General features: G+C 38.4%; 1 protein-coding gene across 8 annotated transcripts in view; it reads right to left on the minus strand.

The window, feature by feature from the left end:
* The window catches only part of cald1a (caldesmon 1a), a 208,700-nt gene that overhangs the window by 19,708 nt on the left and 169,025 nt on the right, over positions 1 to 19,967 (minus strand). For 7 of the 8 annotated variants that reach the window (XR_006315061.1, XR_006315060.1, XM_043713550.1 and 4 more), the window contains 5 exons: positions 15,169 to 15,309; positions 9,386 to 9,429; positions 9,206 to 9,287; positions 7,207 to 7,350; positions 5,131 to 5,226 (listed from right to left, as the gene is read on the minus strand). Coding sequence is in view for 6 of the 8 variants with exons in the window: in XM_043713550.1 (XP_043569485.1) it covers positions 5,131 to 5,226; positions 7,207 to 7,350; positions 9,206 to 9,287; positions 9,386 to 9,429; positions 15,169 to 15,309 (507 nt within the window). In the remaining 2 variants the exon portion in view is untranslated. The remainder of the gene's footprint in view (positions 1 to 5,130; positions 5,227 to 7,206; positions 7,351 to 9,205; positions 9,288 to 9,385; positions 9,430 to 15,168; positions 15,310 to 19,967) is intronic. The other variant, XM_043713556.1, reaches the window with a different exon arrangement.

A 19,967-nucleotide genomic window follows, 5' to 3' on the forward strand; every position in this document is an offset into this window, starting at 1 on the left:
TATTTAAGATGGAGATAGATTTTTATTCAGTAAAGGTGTCATGGATTACAGGGAAAAGTGGATTTGAAGGTTATCAGATCAGCCGTGATGTCATTGAATGACAGAGCAGATTTGATTGGCTGAAAAACCTATTTCTGCTCCAACATCTTATGGATTCCATGTGATTGTGGGTAATTTTTTTTAAAAGCGAAAGGCTCAAAGATATTCTGTTTGCTTACAAAGAATGGGTTCCTGCGTATGAATGCATTGCCAATTCTCTCCTGTCAAGATAAGTTATTACGAATGTCTGAAATTTGGCATTCTTGAGTTTGTCCTGATAAATGCAAGACCAAATGCTTCAGTGATTTGCCTCACTTTTTAACGATCCTCATTTCAACCATGAGACTTCATCCCTACTCACTGGATTGTATTACCCGAGGTTACTATCCACCTTCTCATTCCAACCCTTGTCTTAGCTGATGTTGTTGAAGGTTCCCTGAAGGTACTGAATCACTCCCCTTCAAATCTACCATTATCACCGGCTCCACACAAAAAAAATTGACCTGTTTGTCATTTTAAGCTATCACCCCACCTCCAACCTTTCTTTCCTCTCTAAAATGCTTGACTACTTTGTTGCCTCTCAAAGCCATGCCTGTCCTTCTTGCAGTTCCTCATTTTAATTTCACCAATTAGGTTTTCTGTGCCAGTGCAATACTTTATGACAGTTGTAAATTATACCTTGTGTTACTATGACACAGGTCACTGTCCTAGCTCATGATTCTTACTCAATGCAGTCCATCCAATCCAGCAAACTTTAACATGGTTGATTGTACAATCCTCCATCAACATCATCCATTGGAGTGGGACTATCATGGCTTTGTTCTATTCTTATCAATGCAGTTACAACCAGAAAATAACCAGAAATAGCTTCTAATCCTGCTACCCCAGCAGGATCTGTGAAGTTCCCCAATGATCTATTCTTGGTTTCCTTTCTACTTTCCAACTATGTGCAAGAACACCCAGAAACATATCACATTGCTCATGATGACATATTCACCCCCTTTCCAGATCCTCTTTCATCATACAGCTCATCTCAAAATCCAGTAATGGCTGAGTAGACCTTTCCTCCAACTCAGTATCGGGGAGATCACAGCCACACTCTCTGGTCACTGCCACGTCGTACTTCCCCAGCCACCGACTCTAACCTTCTTTCTGGCAATGGCTTGTGTCTGAACCAGACCATCTGTAATCTTGATGTTGTATTTAACTTCAACCTGAACTACATATCCATTTCAGCATCAAGACTTCCACCTTCATTACCTCATCTCTTTCCACACCAGTCTCAACTCATCTACTGTTGAAACCCTCATTCATGCTTTTGTTACCTCAAGATTTCACTAATCCAATGAACAACTAGATGATCTCCTACTTTTGATCTTCCACATACAAGCTCATCCTAAACTGTATCTTACATCCTGATTCACAACAAGTCCACTCACCCATCACACCTTTGCAACTGTCCTCAAAATCATTCAATTTTAAAATTGATATCTCATCAAATTCCTAAATGCCACATGCCTACATCTTGTAGCCTCCTCTAGCCTTACGGATCTGAGAACTGCTCCTCCTCTGGGCAGAAGTGAGGACTGCAGATGCTGGAAACCAGAGTTTAGATGAGAGTGGTGCTAGAAAAGCAGGTCAGGCAGTATCCGAGGAGTAGGAAAATCGACGTTTCGGGCAAAAGCCCTTCATCAGCAATTCTCTTGCTCCTTCTTTGGTCTAGACCTCATTTCCATCAATTCTGGTCTCCTTGCTCTTGTGTATGTACTTATATTTGTTGATAAATTCTCAGTGTAACATCAGAGATCAATGTTAATTTTTCAACTTCAGTTGAAAGTTTAAGTGGCTGAGAACAGCCCTTGATTTTTGCGATTTTGAGCCTAAAACTGGTATTTCTTTGATAGAAAACAAGAAATGCAAGCTCAAATCTGAATATTTCACGTGATCATACCAAAATATAGCAAAGGGGAATATCTAACATGCACAAAGAAGATAATGATTGGTGTTCAATTCATAGAAAAATAAAAACATTTTGCTTTGCAAACTTCTGAACACTTCCGTTATAATCCCATTCAGTTACACTATGTAGAAATGAATATAATATTGATGCACGGTTACAATTTCACAAGCATTGTTTGGTGGGTAAGGTTACAGAAGTACTTGATAATATTAGATTAGATTCCCTACAGTATGGAAACAGGCCCTTCGGCCTAAAAAGTCCACACCAAACCTCCAATGAGTAACCCACCCAGACCCCATTCCCCTACCCTTTTTCACCCCTGTCTAATGCACCTAACACTATGAGCAATTTAGCATGGCCAATTCACCTGATCTGCACATCTTGGGATTGTGGGAGGGAAACCAGAGCACTCGGAGGAAACCCATGCAGACACGGGGGAGACAGTCGCCCAAGGCAGGAATCAAACTCGGGTCCCTGGCGCTGTGAGGCAGCAGTGCTAACCACTGAGCCACCAATAGTTTTGCCACAGCATGGTTACTACTTTTAAAAGTCTCTCACATATCATTTTGACGAGAACTTCTTACTGACCTATACTCTTGCCTGTTACACAGAGACAATCTTAGGAGTTGATGAGAAGGCTCAATGCAATATGATGTAAAATTCAATGGCTTTTCCATCCCAGACCTTCGCACGGCAGAAGTGACGCTAGAAAATGGTTGCTGAGGTCAGTGAGATCGAATTATACTCTGCACTATTTTGAATTTACAGCCCAGAGGGAACAACCAGTGGAAAATTCAGTAATAATTGGAAATAAATATAGTGAGTCATACTAGAACTGCATTTTGAAGTATATAAGCCAGACTAGTCTGTCTCACTCGCAAATACTTATTCCATTTTATTTGCCTTGTCGGAAGGCAGGTATTTGAAGGATGGAAAAATTGGTGGGAACTTGGGGGCACGCCTAAAGTTCACCATGTCTCACTTCCTTTAGAAACAGGAGAAAGCTACTTAGCCTTTTGATTGAGGTCTGCCAAGCAATTAGATCTGTATCTGAATTCCATTTGTTCAGTGTGTCCAATCCATAGTCCACAATATTTTTCATTCATCTCGTATTTGATTTGTGTGCTCAAAATTGTGTGGACTGCAATTCTGTCTCAAAGACATTGGCACCAAATCCCAATATCTCATGAAATACTGCATAAGCACTTTATTTTACAGAATTTAATCGTGTACTTCAATACATCCATCAGTTTCCAACCCAGTCAGTGAAATTCACATGTTTTCAGCAGTCTGATAAATCTAGATAGCAACTAAAAATCAATAAACTAATAGCAGGGAATGTACAGCTCACTGCCAAATGAAATGGTTTAAGCAGGAAGCAATTAGCTCATTTAAGGTGCACTTTTACACTTATGTCAAGATAAAAGGAAGAGAAAGATGCTGGTCAGGGTAGGAAGGTGGAATGGTAGTTGGGGGAGAATTGTGTGCAGGGTATAACCACTGAGGATCTGAGTGACTCATTTCAGTGCTGAATTTGAATATAGCTGGGTTGCTTCTGCAATTGATTTTGAAGTGCACAGAATTCATTGGGATCTGATCTCAGTTGGTAACAATTTAAATGTTCGATAAAACAAACTATTTTATCAGCCTTTACTAATTTGTGCTAACAAGGCTTAAGAGTTAAATACTTATATCTTTTGATGTTCCTCACAAACAGTGTGCTCCATCATACTAGTTCTTCACAACTTGTCAGCCTTTTTAACAAGACATTCTTCAGCAAATGAGCAACTTTTTATGTTAAAATAAGTCCATGCTTAATGCCAGTCATTTTGCACTGGTTCCTTTTTTTTTCTCAGCCAGAAGTCAACCACTATCTTCACTACTCATAGCAACAAAGATGTACAATAAATTTAATGAATATGTCAAAGTCGTAAAACAAAGACGACGGCTACTACCTTTCAGTTTTGGACTCAAGTAACATATTCCAACTCCATTCTCATTTAACTTAAATTTAGTGTTGCTCTGGATTGCCTGTACTATTTTCTGGCATTTGCAACATGGGTCATGTTTGTAGCACTGTCTTTGAGAATTATACAACAAGTATGGAGGATATTAAAGAGGGTGATAAAATCAGAAACTGCTGGAAAGTTTCAGCAGGTCTGGCAGCATGTGTGGAGAGAAGTCAGAGTTAACGTTTTTGTTGAAGAGTGGGTTTTACATCAAGATTTTTTTTTAAATAATGACAATTATAAGCAGCATGCACCATTGTCAGGTTCTGATATAAATCATAGAATACTGGGGATTAAAAAACACCTAAAACTTGCATGGCAGACTTCAGTCCTGGCTGCTGTCAGGAAGACCTGCAATATGTTACAATATAGTAAGATGTCCTGAGATATTCTGATCAAACAAGACTGAAAATATGAAAATGAAACTTGCAGCAAAATCCAAGTTAATTTTCATTTCTTAAGCATTCAATCAATGAAAAAAACATTCTGCCTACTGTTTCAATTAAACACAGATATCACACTTGTCATTACATAAATATTACACCGGTCAATTTGGCAGTTCCATTCACATTGACCTAAATAACTTAGAAGAATATACATCACTGGCAAATCCATATGATAGAAAGTCTTATTGCTGAAATTCTCTCTTAATCTGAAGATGAAGTTGGTAAACTGAAAAGAAATTCAAGCACAAAGACTAGGGTATTTGACCTTTTTGATTGCAATTTCTATCAGACAAAGACCATTTATTTGTTATCATTGTTGCAAATTACAAACATTTCCCTAATTGTTTTCATTGCCATGATTTAACCATGCTACATTATCTTCCTCAGGGAATTATGGCTGATTGAAGGGAAGGCAATGCTCACCTCTGACAGACATACTCACCAGGATTTGGACAGAGGTGACATAGTTTGGTAGATCCATCCTCTTCCTTAACTACTCAACCTGGCTGCAAATGCAAAAACTCCCCCCTCCTAAGCAAACTCAGACATCAAGTTAATTCGAGACCATGCTTTCAAAACAGATTCAATGAGGAACACACAACTATTCCTAGCTGCTAGGTCTTTTCTCTGAAGTGAGAAACATATTTGAAAAGCAGTGAAGAGGTGACCGACTTACTGAGGGTTTAGACGCAGGTGATTTATTTGTTTCAGGAGTTTTGGTGAGCCACTGGTTGATGCGACCGGCAACGCCAACTTTCAGGCCTGCTACCTCCTACAAAGGACAGCCATAAACAGAACCTCGTGAAGCTTTTGTGTGCATGCAAGTTTCTATAGGATTTAAACACTCAACACCACAACACCCAGCACAGTGGAAAAACACATTCCTTTTCCCAAAACATTCTCTGCCCATTATGAATGAAATCATGTTAAGGCTATAACTTTGACCTGCTAATAATCTTTCTTAAATACTTAGAATAATGCAGAAATCTAGCACAACTGCTTATTACCTACTGTTTTCAAGTATAGTTTGTTTTACGTAATAAGTTTTATTAGAAATCCAAGATTATAATAAACGAGTAATCTGCATTGCCATTCTGTAGTGAAGTTGTTGTATGGTAGTTTGAAGAGTTCTACAGGTCTCTTTCTTTGAAATTGTATTAAAATACCATTAGCTCAAGAATTTAGTTCTTTACATTGTGTAAGATCAGGAATATCTATGATGATAACAAAGTGCTTCTTGGCCATGAGTCAGCCACTGTGCATCTTGAAAGGCTGTGGTGTTTAACACCAAGATCTTATGGGTATGTTGAGAGCAATTCTGGCAGTTGTACCTACTCGGGAAGTAATCCCAGAAATTTAATTTCATAATAGTCACAGTGATCGCTTTAATTCTAGGAATTTTGCTCGTTGTGGATCCCATAGCGTGACTAAAGCACGTGTGTACTCAGGTGAAAGGGTTCCCTGTTTGAACCTCTACAATGCCGTAGCATTTTCACAGCAGCTCCAGATTCTACTGACCGGTTTTGTACTGGGATACTGTGACTGCACAGTGTCCAATGTAACTGCAAAAATGTTTAATAAATGTGTTGTTAAGATCTGGAGTACAATGCCTGAAGGAATGGTGCAAGTACACTTAATAATTGCTTTTGAAAGGAATAAGAACAGAAGAGTGTAACTAATTGGATGATTTCAATAAGCCAGAAAACACGATAGACCAAACGGGGTGTGCAGGATTATTCTATGATCTTCTTACTGCTTTCTTTTTATTGTCATTAATGTTTGTTTTTGAAATGCTATATTCCTCTTGGTGTCTGGTATTTTCTTTGTTAATACCAAGAATGAATCCCAAATCATCTAAGGACCAGAAATCAGTTTTGATTGTAGAAACAATTCAGTGTTCCATCCCAAGGTCTGTTTACTTTCTTACTAAACCCTATTGGGCAAGATTACTCTCGGTCACCTGGCCCAATTTCTCCATCCTGTCAAAGGTTCCAGGAAATTCAACAGGAGTTTAAAAACATAACATGGCACAATCAACAAGATGCTCATGAAGTGTGCAAGCATGGCCATTGATATCAGAAGGATGCTTAATTATTACGATCAATAAATTAGGAATACAGCTTGGACAACTGTGAATAAATGTAATCTTTCAGTGTAGTGGAGTCAGTCTTTGGGATCTCTCACAATCGGACAAAGCCATTTCACATTAAACCAAGAGTGAAACAACATTTAATATCCCAAATATAGTCAAAAAACTGATTTTATGAAGAATGGTGTTGTGATATTAAGCAAATTATTGATGTTTAACTCTTTAACCCAAAGATGTTTGTATCTCTTTGACACTGCTCAGTCTGTACCAGTTTCTGATCAATTTTGTTAATAATTAAAATATAATGAAGGCTTTGGAATCTTATCTTTAAAGCACTGTAACTGAAACTTCATTCAACAGCTCAGCAGAGTTCAAATACACTGGTATTCTTCAAGAGAAAACTGGACAGAAGTCCCAGCAATAGAGGCACGATCTTCACAGATACAAAACTGCCAGTGTCAAAATCTATCCGTAGGATAAAGAGTTATAAACACAAAGCTCAGAGCATATCCAGAATAAAAACAGCTGTGCAGTAAATCTGAGAGTGGTTTCATGCCAGTGTCAGCATAGTGATGAGAGAAATTTTGTCTTACTTTATTATCCTACCCACATCCTATTTCAGTACCATCTGGTTTTGGCAGGAAGATCTCAAAGATACCTTACCTTGTTCGGTGTGCCCTTATTAGGTGGGGAAGCAGAACTATAGACATCACCAGTTTCCCACATACTCTTTATGTTCCGTACTCCTTCAGCTGTCAGTGGGAGATCTGAAGCTAATGGCCTGCCTCCTTTCGCAGCTTTGGCACCCTAAGCATAGAAGATAATGGTCAGAATCCTCTCATAAAAGTGTCAAGTGAGTAAATACGCAAGTAGTAATGTCAAAATAGATTGCAATGACCTTAATGCTATCAACAACAGATTTGGAATTGATGAAATACTCAATACTATGGAGGATTTGCCTGCAAGTAATTTGAATTAAATCCACAGCAGTGATTGAGGGATAATGTTCAAATGAGGTTAATACACTATTGCACACAGTGCTCCACTCATGGTTATGTGAGAGAGATTAAGTTGTAGTTCCAAACTTAATCTCAGGTTTTAGGATGTAAGTGAACCTCTAAAGCTTCAGCTTTCATCATTTAAATTATAATTTAGACGCTGGGATTTTGTTAAGTTAACAGCCATGCAACAGTTTCAAACGTACATTATTTTGAAATCTTAATCCAATTGCTACCATCATTTAATGATAAAATAACTAGAGGCTTTTGGGATCATCATTTCATGTCCATCCATATGCATTAGGAAGTTAGAGACTTGGGATAGTCTTGTTGCTGCAAACTGTCTTAAAGATTCTAAGAATAAAGGGGGGGGGGACTTGACTAGGCTCTGAACTTCCATCCTCCAATTCTCCCCAGCTGCTCCAACCCACCTGTAACATTGTACTTTTCTACTCTCCACAGCCTTAGACCCCTCATGCACATCATAACAGCAGCTGACTTAACAGTGGCCTCAGCCCATTGTATCTCTATAGTGAACTAATGATTACACAATGAGGGTCAGCAAGTCACAGGATAGTGCGCAATGAGGCTCGATTTATTTATAGAGTTGACTGCACAAGCCAGCAGAGAGATAACAAGTCCAGATGAGTGTGCCAGACAGGGACTGAACTGAATTGATGAGTGAGGCAGAATAGAGAAATGTCTGATATAGATAGTGAGCTGGATAAGAGGGGATCAGAACAGCAAGAGTGGGACATCAAGCCAAAATAGAGATAATGACAGAGGATCAAGACAGGCAGAGGTTAGCCAAGTGACCGAGACTGTCTCATAACAACATGATACAGCAATTAGCAAAGTGCAAAGTCAAATGCATTTTAATTCAAACACAGTAGTGGTATTAGGTAAAGGCTGCTTCAATTACATGTATTTTTGTAGCACTTCTAAAGTGAAACATTCCAAGGTTTTGCAAGGAGCTTGAAATTAAATCTAGCAAGTTCTACTGTGAAACATTAGCACAGAACACCAAATCTTCATCAAAGAGAGGTTTGAAGGAGCACCTTAAAGTACAGTAGAGAGCTGGAGAGAAGGTGTGAGGGAGAATCAAAACATAGAGCCACGATAGCTGGAGGTATGGCCGCAAATGGTGGAATGATAAACATCAGAGCTGCAATTTTTGTATATGCTTATGTTTAAGGAGAATGCCAGGTGGGAACTGACCAGGAAAGCATCAGAATAAACCAATCTTCAGATAACAACAGGATGGGTGAGGGTTTCAGTAGCACACGAGATGAGTGCAATAACAAATGAGGAGGAAGTATTAACAAATGTTACAGGTTAAGGGATTTTGTGTTAGTCTAGTTTGTAATGGAATAGTCATTTCAGATTTATTATCTATTGTTTTAAAAACAGATTTGGTATAGCAATTTGCATTTATGTAGTTTACTTTAATCATTCAATTCATTTACTTTAATTTAATTGAAACATGAATTTCTATATTGAAGAGCTGAAATACACTGATATTTTATTTGTTTAAAGAAAAATTGATAATTACTCCTGGATGCTTTAACTTCTAAACTGGAGAATTTAGAATTTCAGAATTGACTTGCCGTAACTGGTTAATAAAAAGTGAGCATATCACGTGTGTAATTGTTTTGCATCCTCACCTCAATTGCACTTGTATACTGCTCCAATTTACTGTCAATCTTGGAGACACCCAGTACAGGACGTGATGTCTTGGTGGTAGAGCTGTGAATATAATTGATTTTACAGTATTAATGGTCTTGAGTAATAAGTGAATACAATTAAAGACAAAAGTGAGGAAGCGACACTATTAAAGGTTTTACCTCTTTTTTGCTGATCGATTCAAAAAGTCTGCCCTTTCTCCAATCTGAAAATAAAATTGGAACAGAAAGGCTTGTAATTCAGGCAGTGATCACATTAAATGGAGAAAATTGAAAGAACTAACCAACAAAAGCCACTGCATGGTCAACAATAAACTCACACCTCATTAGATTCAGTGAGAAAACAAAGAAAGATTATAAGGAATTTCTTGTCTACCCTTTATATATCCAGCATTATGTCAAAATAATTGTGATCTCTCTACAACACAGTGAATAAATGTACTGCCCTCAAGCTTAAATTGGCAAAACACGGTTAAGAAAACCTCATTCAGTCCAGTGCAATGGCTTCTTGGACCATCAGAAAAAACAAGCTAAATATGATTTAGAAGCCAATTTTCTCAGGATTAAAATATCTGGTGTTGTAATCTGTTGTCAATATCCATGGCCAATTACATATATTTTAAATGCCTCTTATTTCAAAGTAAGAAATAGATTTTTGTGAAGTCAGTTAGCATCTAAAGGTGCCAAAGGGTGAATATATATATTTCTGAATACATATATATAGAGGGGTGGGACCGTTAACAATTTAGCATTTTAGATGAAAATCTGAACCATCAGTTCTAAACCACAAACCTATCCCATCAAAAAGGTTTCCCATTTTCTACTGTTGAGGAATCCAGGCCACAACTCAAACTTCAGAAAAGTACCACTTACAAACATGCTGCGTACTGTATCCAAAAATAGACCATAGTTCCTCTCACCAATGTGAAAACTTGTGAATATTCAGAAACATTTAAATGTTACAATTTAAAAAAAAACTTTGCTTGAAGCAACCATTTAAAGCAAGAGCACTGTTCAATTTCACGTGCCATTTCCAATTTTAATACAATAGGATGATTTGAGCAAACATCTTTTCCAACCTAGATCCCAAAGTCCAGAAAGCCTCATGTTTATCAAGCTGGATCTTTGTAACATTTCCATTTTTTTGGTGTTCCCTTCTTTTCAGGATACATTTATTATTTCAATGCCAACCGAGGCAGATGAAGGTTACAAACACAAATTTTGCTGGAAAGTTTTAACCTGGTCTCCAATTTACTCTCAATCCAGCTGTCTGTTGGGGGTGGAGGATTAGTGAGTTTACATATTTTTACTCAATTTGTTGGGACACACCTCCATGGCAAGTGTGATTTGAACAGAGGGAGGGTTACTAACTCTGCAGCATATGATCTTCATTACTGGATTTACCCTGTTACCTCCACAATGCACTTCAGATTCAGAATTTTTAGAGAAACTGTTGTTTTATGGAGTGCCTGTAGAGGGTGCTAGAGTGCTTGAAATCAATTCTACTCTGAGCATTGCCACTTTTCCACAATTGTATAGTACACCAATTTATATTGTGTATTCCTGACTAAATCTAACATGTTTGTTACATTCAACAAAAGGCCTGAAAATGGAACCCGTGCAGCATGCTGCATAGAAATAATTTCTTTGTTCACATCACTCAACCATTCAAGGTGGTATCCTTCCCTATTGAAGAATGCATTTGTGTTAAAACATATTGATAATCCAGTTGTTCACAACAGCTGTTGAAATTCATGGCAGAATTAAAGTACTTGTTTAATACAGAATATTCCTTTTACTAACTGACATATTGAACTTATCCCTGAGCTGGAGTGCGAGCTTGTTTGGAGCTTACACTATCTAAATATAATGATTCTAAACTTTGGTGAAGGTGGGTGAAAAGCTGTATCATGAGAAAGAACTTATGGCTACTTTTTAAAAAAAATTGTAACAGATTAGAAAAACAAGTCTCAGCCACTTCATTAACCCTTTTCATATTCCGATGCTTACGAATTCAAATGATGGCTATGTAATCATGGGTCCTATTGAAAATAGTTCATTGAGACTGATGGAGCATTGAATATGTTGAGCTATTTTACATTACAACAATATTATTATTGTGATTGGGATTTGATGGGGAATGATCTGACAACTTAGCAGAAGACAATCAATGCAAATTAAGAGAAAGTCTTTACTTTGTCATTAGAACACAGATGATGTAACAACATGGTAGAAGTGTTAAAAATAATGAAAGCATAGGACAGGAATCAGACTAACTTGAACCAATTGGCTTGGTTTGTGGTGGTGCTGTTGCATGTGCCTATGTACCCTATATCCTACAGCCACTTTTAAATTCTGAATCTGCCTTTGCTTGAACCAGGAAGCTGTTAAATCATTCCCCACAATATCTTAATTTTAAAAAAATAAAATGACAAAGTAGATTTGGACATCACAGTGCTCTTGTCAATGAGGTACTAATGCTGGTTTGGTTGTGAAAGGGTTAATGTTCACTGCTTGTCAGCATGCATTCAACACAAAGAATATTTTCAGCAAAATATTCCATTCATGAAGCAGTCTTTCTTTTGAATGGTTACAGCAAATCAGAAGTGCACAGTATTAAAGGACAGGACACAGCAGCTCAGCAAAAAAAAAGTGTTTTTAAAGGATTATTCTGTCGGAAATAGACAGACACATACGGTAAACAGGATGCACATATACCGGCAGATCTGAAAACAGATTCCAGAAAGGTACAGATATATAAATGATTTACATTAAATTTTGAGATGCCTGTAAAATATAAATCAACAGAAGGTGATTCAGTCTGTGGCATTTGCACTGTTACTGACCCTACATCTGGGGATATCTACATGAATTCCAATTCATTAACCTTTTATATTTGTCCTTTACTCATGTTCAGTTAGCTGCCTGTAAGCTATATTCACACTGTCACTTATAATAAATTTGCTAAATCAGTTTTCTAATCACGATAGCAATTATTGTAAAGAACTCCAAGTTCCCATGAGCCTGTGTGTGTGGAAAAGTTATTTCCTTTAATTTGCCGTTTAATCTCATGGTAACAATCCTCAATTTATAGCTCCTGATTATAGACTCGAACAGAATATGAAATTAGATTTTTTCTCAATTTATTCTGTTCCATTCCAAAGATGATGGTAAAGTGGGAGTGTCACTGGACTGGTGATTCTGATACCCTGGCTAATATGCACAGCCCATTAGTGGAATTTGAATTCAATTCATTAATCTGGAATTTAAAAACCAGTCTCAGTAATAGTGACAAGGACAACCATAATTGATTATCTTAAAAAACTCCTCTGTTCCAATACTGGTAGGGTTGGAAATCTACTATCCTGACCTGGGTCTGGTCTACATAAGACCCAAATTAATGCGTTGACTCTTAAGTGCCCTATGAATTGGCCTAGCAAGCCACTAAGCTAAAGGGCAATAAAGGATGAGCAACAAATGTCAGCCTGACTGTGATGTCTGCAACCCATGGAAGACTAGAGGAAAAAAAACAATTTTCTGTGTCTTTCCAAATAACCATTAACCCCATTTCTCGTGAATTCCAGTGAAACATTTCTGTGACTCTCATATCGTATTCCATTAACTGTGGTGATAATGATTATACAATGAGTTTACTGATATTCTGATAAACACTAACAAGGAAAAAATAATGTAGGTCTTCAGGTTACAGGTATGATGGTAGAAAACAAATAATTAAAGTGGAAACTACAGAATAAAAACAATATATTTTGTTAAGAACAATTGAAACAAGTCTGTCCAACTGCTACTGCTACAGTAAAATGAAGTGAACAATATTTCAAAATATTGAAAATTGCTGCCAAAAGATTTAAACCTTCTTATTGTAACATCAAATTTATTTTCTGTAACTTTTGTTTGAACTGCATTTGAAGCAGATTCTGATGACCATCTGGAATGTCCATGGTTATCTTAAAATCTATATTTGATTTGCAAAATAAAAAGAATTAGCATTTCCACGATGCCTTACCACATCCTTAAGATGTTCAAACTGCATCATATCCAATAAATTATTCTGAAATGTACTTATTGTCCACAAATAATAAATTGACATGAATAACTACATAATCCTTTCCTTTGGCAGTTCTAGTTGAGGAAAGAATTTGGCCGTGACATTGGAAGAATCATTTCCAGATTGTACTTAGGAATCATCTTTACAACTCAAAAGGCTTTGGTTTCACCTTCCATCTCAAGCAATGCACCAAAACAGCAACCCTGATTCTTGGGCTGATAACCTTCGGACTCAAAAGCAAGGCTGCTGTCAACTGAGCCAAGCTATGGTCACTCACAATAGCTTTTGATTTTCATTAACCAAACAGAGACACCTTGCCTATTAAAATGCTCCATTCAAACAATGCTGCCTGTTGGTGAGTGGTTTCTAGATCACACTCGTCATCGACTCTGCAATAGCACTCTTGCCTCTGAGTTAGAAGATTGTAGGTTCAGGTCCCTCTTGAGAAATGAGAGTGCAAAATGAACGATAGGACTTCCTACACTCCCTCGGGACTGAGGGAGTGCTGCATTTTGCAGGCGTCCTGTTTTACTCAACGGAAATGAGGTCCTGTTCGCCTTTGTAGGTCACTTCAAAGATTCCAAGGCATTTTTATTCAAATAGAATGAGAAAAGCTCTTTCCCACATCCTGGCCAATATCTATCCCTCACCCAACATCGTTGTTCTTGGGTACAAATTGTTTGCTGCTTTTCTCAATATTATATCAAAGACTATATTTTAACAGTACTTCATTGTGTGTAATGCACTGTGTGTTATCTTCAAGATGAGGAAGGAGTTTTATAAATGCCATTTGTTTTTGAAAGGAAGTCCTCTCCAATATCATTGCATGGCAGCAATTAACCTTTGAGAACTGAGTATCTCTTTAAAAAAGTGATTGAATTACTTCAATATTTGTTTCTTCTTCAAAGTGCTGCACGTTAGAAAGTAACACGGTTTCCCTTATGTCTCCTCATTGAATGGCTGATCCATTTGGATGGGAATGGTTAATTTCTAGCTAGTACTAGGTTTATAGAAGGTTAAAATGAAAAGATGGATCTATATTTGCATGGCACTTTTCAAAACTTTAGCGAATCACAAAGCATTTTTGAACATATATAAAAAGGAGTGTTTTTGAATGTAATCACTGTTGTACTGAATGGCTCTGAAAATTAGCTTCAGTGTCACTACTGTCAGCAGCACTAATTACCATGTTCCCTGTGGATACTGAAAATCCATTGTCTGATTTGTGAAGTGAATATTAAGTGAGATTAGATTAGATTCCCTCCAATGTGGAAACTGGTCCTTTGGCTCAACAAGTCCACACCAACCCTCCGAAGAGTAACCCACCCAGACTCATTTCCCTCTGACTAATGCACCTAACACTATGGGCAATTTAGCATGGCCAATTCACGTGACCTACACATCTTTGGACTGTGGGAGGAAACCAGGGCACCCATAGCAAACCCACGCAGACACAAGGAGAATGTGCAAACTCCACACAGACAGTCACCCGAGGCTGCAATTGAACCTGGGTCCCTGGCGCTGTGAGGCAGCAGTGCTAACTGCTGAGCCACCGTGCTGCCCCAAGATACTGAGGGGACATGGCTATAAATCTTGAAGAGGTTGACAGTAACTTCTGTAAAAGAGTAAGACACAAAAGCTTTTGTGGAAATCTGTGTAAAGACTTTAGCCCGGACTCACCTGGCCAGTAAATGGGAATTTATTTCTTAAACTATCAGGAGCTGTTTCATAAGATTTTGGTAAGGGCATGAATTCTCATTGGCATTATGACATTATAGGCCTGATTTGCTAGCTTGCATTCCCCTTGTGAAAACCTCCACTGACAATACATGGCCAAAATAGGTAGGAATGAACATCCTGTAGCTCGCTGAGGATGTACCTTTAGGGAGGAGCCACGGGGGCTCACGCATTTAAATGGCTCTTTATCATTGGCTGTTTCAATGTCCTCTGGCTTCTGCCGTTTCTCTGCGGCCTCTGCTCTTCGTCTCTCAATATCTTCCTTCAGCTTCCTCTTCTCCTCCTTAAAGACAAGGGCAAATATTTAAGTTGAAGTTCATGGAGAATATTAATGGCTTTTACTATTCCAATTCCCACCGAACCATCTTAAGGTTGGTTAGCTGTTTCATGGAGTGTATCAGATCACGTTTGTAGATCTCAGTCCAAGTAGTGTAATGCATCCATTTGCATACCTGTGGGAAAACATCTTGGATGTTTATCTTAAGGTGTGGTAAAGTTAATGTGTAGGTTAGAGACAGAAAGGGCTGAAATACCCAGCAGGTCAGTCACCATCTGTGGAGAGCACAAAAGTTGATCTTTGGCCTTTGTCAGAACAGAAAACCTGCAGAGTCTAATTCGTGCACAGTTCATTGTTTCTTTGGTCAGTGCATTTTGCATATTGGTCAGTTCACTCGGTAGATCAGGAACATAAAACATTTTTAAATGGTTGCACTGGTTCATCATGTATTTGTGTTATGGTGTATCATATAAAGCTAATAAGTGTGGCATTGGTCATGATTAATTCAATATAATATTGTTTTGCAAGGTGTTTATACCATGTAAAACACAGCAAAGCAGAAGTTTTGCTCAAATGAACTTGTGTAGAGCAATATAACCAAAATCTGTGCAACTGGTGCAAAGCATAGCAGAACTTTAAGCTGCAAATTTTGCACATCTAACATTTCGCACAAGTTCAAAAAGCATGCATTGTAAGTTGAAGAGAAGCAGCAATAGTAAGACTCTAACAAAGTACAGGAAAGTAACAGAGGTATACAGCAGGTGGACAGAGGCAACTGCAGTGTAACTCTGGGTAGGTAGAATGAGACAATAAGATTTTGGTAAAAAGGTGACAATGATATGGAAGTGCCAGTCATGAATGTTGGGACTAAATGTTCAGGAGAGGAGATGGAGCAGCAACAGGACCCAGCGCTGATTCAATGTCTGATTCCAGAAAGTTCCAATTCTCATATGCAACATTTTTCCATATTTACAGGGATTGGCAATAATTTCATCCAAACTTGCGTCAACAATGATCCCAGAAGAAATGAGTTTATGCCATTTGTCTGGACATTCGGCCAATGCATTGTCCAAATGACGTCAGAAGATTTGCGAGTGAATCCCCATGCAGATACAACCCCAGGGTCTTTTCTGGATAACATTTAGATACGGCCCTGCAGATGAATGCAATCTTATTTCTTGTACATAATCAGCCTGATAGCTTTGGACACTGAGCCAAAAGGGCAGTGCTTCCTTTTAATGCCCCATTCTTACACTATTATCAAATTTACAGCTGAGAAATAAGCCATTATATGCTAACTGCACGTTCATTCTTTGGTGAGATGAAAGTATGATTTTCAAGCTGTGTGCATCCTCACTATTCCTTTCACATTTCATTTAGATTCCTGAAACCACAAGTTCTTGTATCAGTAACTGTGCAGTTTGCATGTAGAGAGAAGTTGTTGAGGCCTCTTCTGGAATCTTGTGTCCAGTTCTGTTTGCCCTGTAATAGGAAGGGTATTTTTAAGCTGGAGAGGGTTCCAAAGAGATTTACCAGGATGTTGCCAGGAATGGAGTGTTTGTGCTATACGGAGAGGCTGGATAAGCTGGGACTTTTTCCACTGGACAGTAGGAGGGTGAGAGGTGTCCTTATAGTGGTAAGGGCTATAGATAAGGTGAACAACAAGAGTCATTTCTCTAGGGTTGGGGATTTCAAGACTAAGGGGTATATCTTTAAGGTCAGAGGAGAAAAAAGACATAAGAGGCAATTTCTTTTAGGAGGAGAGTGGTTTGTATGTGAAATGAACTTCCAAAGGAAGTTATGGATGAGGCTACAGTTACAACATTTAAATAACTTTTAGTTAAGTACATGAAGAGGAAATGTTTGGAGGGATACAGGCCAAGCACAAGCAGGTTGGACTAGTTTAGTTTGGGAACATGGTCGGCCTGGACTGGTTGGACCAAAGGGTCTATTTCGGTGCTGTTTGACTCTATAAGAAGTAACATGGATTATGTGAGGAGAGGAGAAAGCAAATAGTGACAGGGACTTAGAATGGAACATGAGAGAGTAAGAGTGTGAAGGGAGCAACTATGTGATGTAATGTCTGAGATTATATGTACACATTAGTATCATTATTGTTCGGGTTTGGATTTTGAACCAGTGGCATGTGGACTTTGATCTATTTGTAGGAGGTTTTCATGATTAGCTTGTCAGTATTTCATAGGCATTTTGCAAAGAAAACTAATATGAGAAAGGCAATCCATGGGTTGACAATGGAAAATTGTTTGCATTGGAAGAATTTCACGAATTGACAGAATATACACTGAAGTGTATTAAACTGCTTTCAGTTTGAATGCCTTGGAATATCTTTCTTGCTTGGAAACATTTGGGTTCAGTTTGTAGAAGGCACAGTGGAAGTTAGATGTCTGAAACAGATTTGCCTGATGAAAAAGAGGGCTTAGTATTGTTAGGAAATAGATAACCTCAGTGTAATAATTATAGCTTGAACATTCCAGACCAGAAGTGTTTGGTTAGATGGGGCCATTTGAAATTGAGAAAATTTAAGTATAGTTGTTTGACTAATCAAGGAAGAGGCTGCCAAATTCTCAAGACTGAGAATGAAAGAAACAGTTAAAACGATAGATATGATAGAAAAGCAAACACTTTGTTTAAGTACAGTGAAGTGATGGTATTGAGATAAACGGGACTACACTTTCACAGTGTGTTTCAAAATCCTTCAGATCGTGTCATACATAAATAGCCTAGTTTATTCTATTTTATTTTCAGTGTAGTAAACTTCTGTTTTATTGTTTTATTGCATATTTGCGATTCAGTGAAAGACCACTACATTAAATAAAAAAAATATCAAAGTAGATTTCACCCAGAGAGCTGATTTGTCTGATAACATCATCAACTGGGATCATAAAAACCCGACTGTATTTTATGCATTGGCCTCCTTCCAATTGCCTCTCTCTAATTTTGCTTTCTACTGGATGAACTACAAACTCATGACATCATAAACGTATAAAGTCACTGAAATGTCAAAGCTTTGAGTGATCTTTTTGCTTCATCATACAACAACTTCCATATTACAGCATTGTGCACATCATAACGTGAAACTACTCTCTTCCAACTGGTCCCACTCTCCATTCCTTTCACTGATCCCACTGGTCCCAATCACCTCTTCTTCTCACTGGCTCCTGTACACGTTCCCTTCTAACAGATCACATTATACCTCATCCATCATGCCCCAGTTCGCTTCCCTCTTGACAAGTGTCTGGTCTCCTCCCATGTCCTATTCTCAGTCTTCTGACATATTTCAACCCCCCCCACATCCCAGTACACCTCTCCAACTGGGCTAATAACTCTGCTTTCCTGAGGAAGGAGCTCCCACTCTCAGGAGGTTAGATGAATCGCAAAAGGCTTTGTGAAAATGCACGCAGCTTATAATTCCAGTATTTAATCACAAACAACCTTCACAACTTATTCTTCTCACAAAACAGCGCAACAAATTACTCAATCTTGTTGCCTGTCCATGGTCTACTAACCTAGAGAGCGTAAATGAAGCCATTGTTTCTAGGCTGGATTGTCTCACACTGCCATACTATTTCTTTGCCAGGCTTTAGCTATATGATCAATAGCCCAATGCGCTTCGTAAACCTGCCACTCAGAAATCATCAGGTGCTCATTTGGACTAAATCAAATTGTTAACTTCATCCCAGACCGAAGGCCTCAATGGCTTATGCCCACTGGGTTTGAGACCTTCAGTTACTTCATGCTTTTCTGTCTCCTTCAATTACATTGAGACTCTCTGTAAAATTAAGTTAATGTGCAAGGACCGGTGAAAAAGAATGACAGTGAGAGGAGGGAATGAGCAACCATTGAGCACAGCAGCAAAGTGTAACAAGCAGGAACAGAGCTGGAATGGTTAAGTGTAAAGAAAGAGTGGGTCGCATGAGAAAAGGCAGCAAGGAGTATGTGGAAAGAGGTCATTTGAAATGTGTGGGGAGTGTGAGAATAGAAGATATTTGGAGACAGTGAATGAGAACAATGGGAAGGAGTGAACGGAGACATGTTGGGGAAGAAGGATATTGTGCTTTATACAGTCATGAAGATTTGCAGCACAGAAACAATTTGCAGAGAGATACTGATCGGTTAAGTAAGTGGGCAAAATGTTTTAAATGGAATGTAATGTGGGAAATGTGAAGCTGTTCATTTTGGAAGGGAGAACAAAAGAACAGAGTATTACTTAGAAGGAGAAAAACTGCAGAAAGCTGCAACACACAGGGACCTGAAAGTTAACGGTGTACAAAATACAGAAAGCTAGCACACAGTGGGGGGCAACAGGAAGGCTATTGGAATGTTTTGGGGGAGTTGGAGTGTCAGAGTAGTGAGGTTTTACTGCAACTGTACCAAAGGTGCTGGTGAGACCACTTTGGGGCCAGTGACCATTATTCGATTCGCTTTAAAATAGTGATGGAAAAGGATAGACCAGATCTAAAAGTTGAAGTTCTAAATTGGAGAAAGGCCAATTTTGACAGTATGAGGCAAGAACTTTCGAAAGCTGATTGGAGGCAGATGTTCGCAGGTAAAGGGACGGCTGGAAAATGGGAAGCCTTCAGAAATGAGATAACGAGAATCCAGAGAAAGTATATTCCTGTCAGGGTGAAAGGGAAGGCTGGTAG

This window comes from Chiloscyllium plagiosum, chromosome 23 (genome assembly GCF_004010195.1).
Source record: "Chiloscyllium plagiosum isolate BGI_BamShark_2017 chromosome 23, ASM401019v2, whole genome shotgun sequence".
NCBI classification, from domain to species: Eukaryota; Metazoa; Chordata; class Chondrichthyes; order Orectolobiformes; family Hemiscylliidae; genus Chiloscyllium; species Chiloscyllium plagiosum.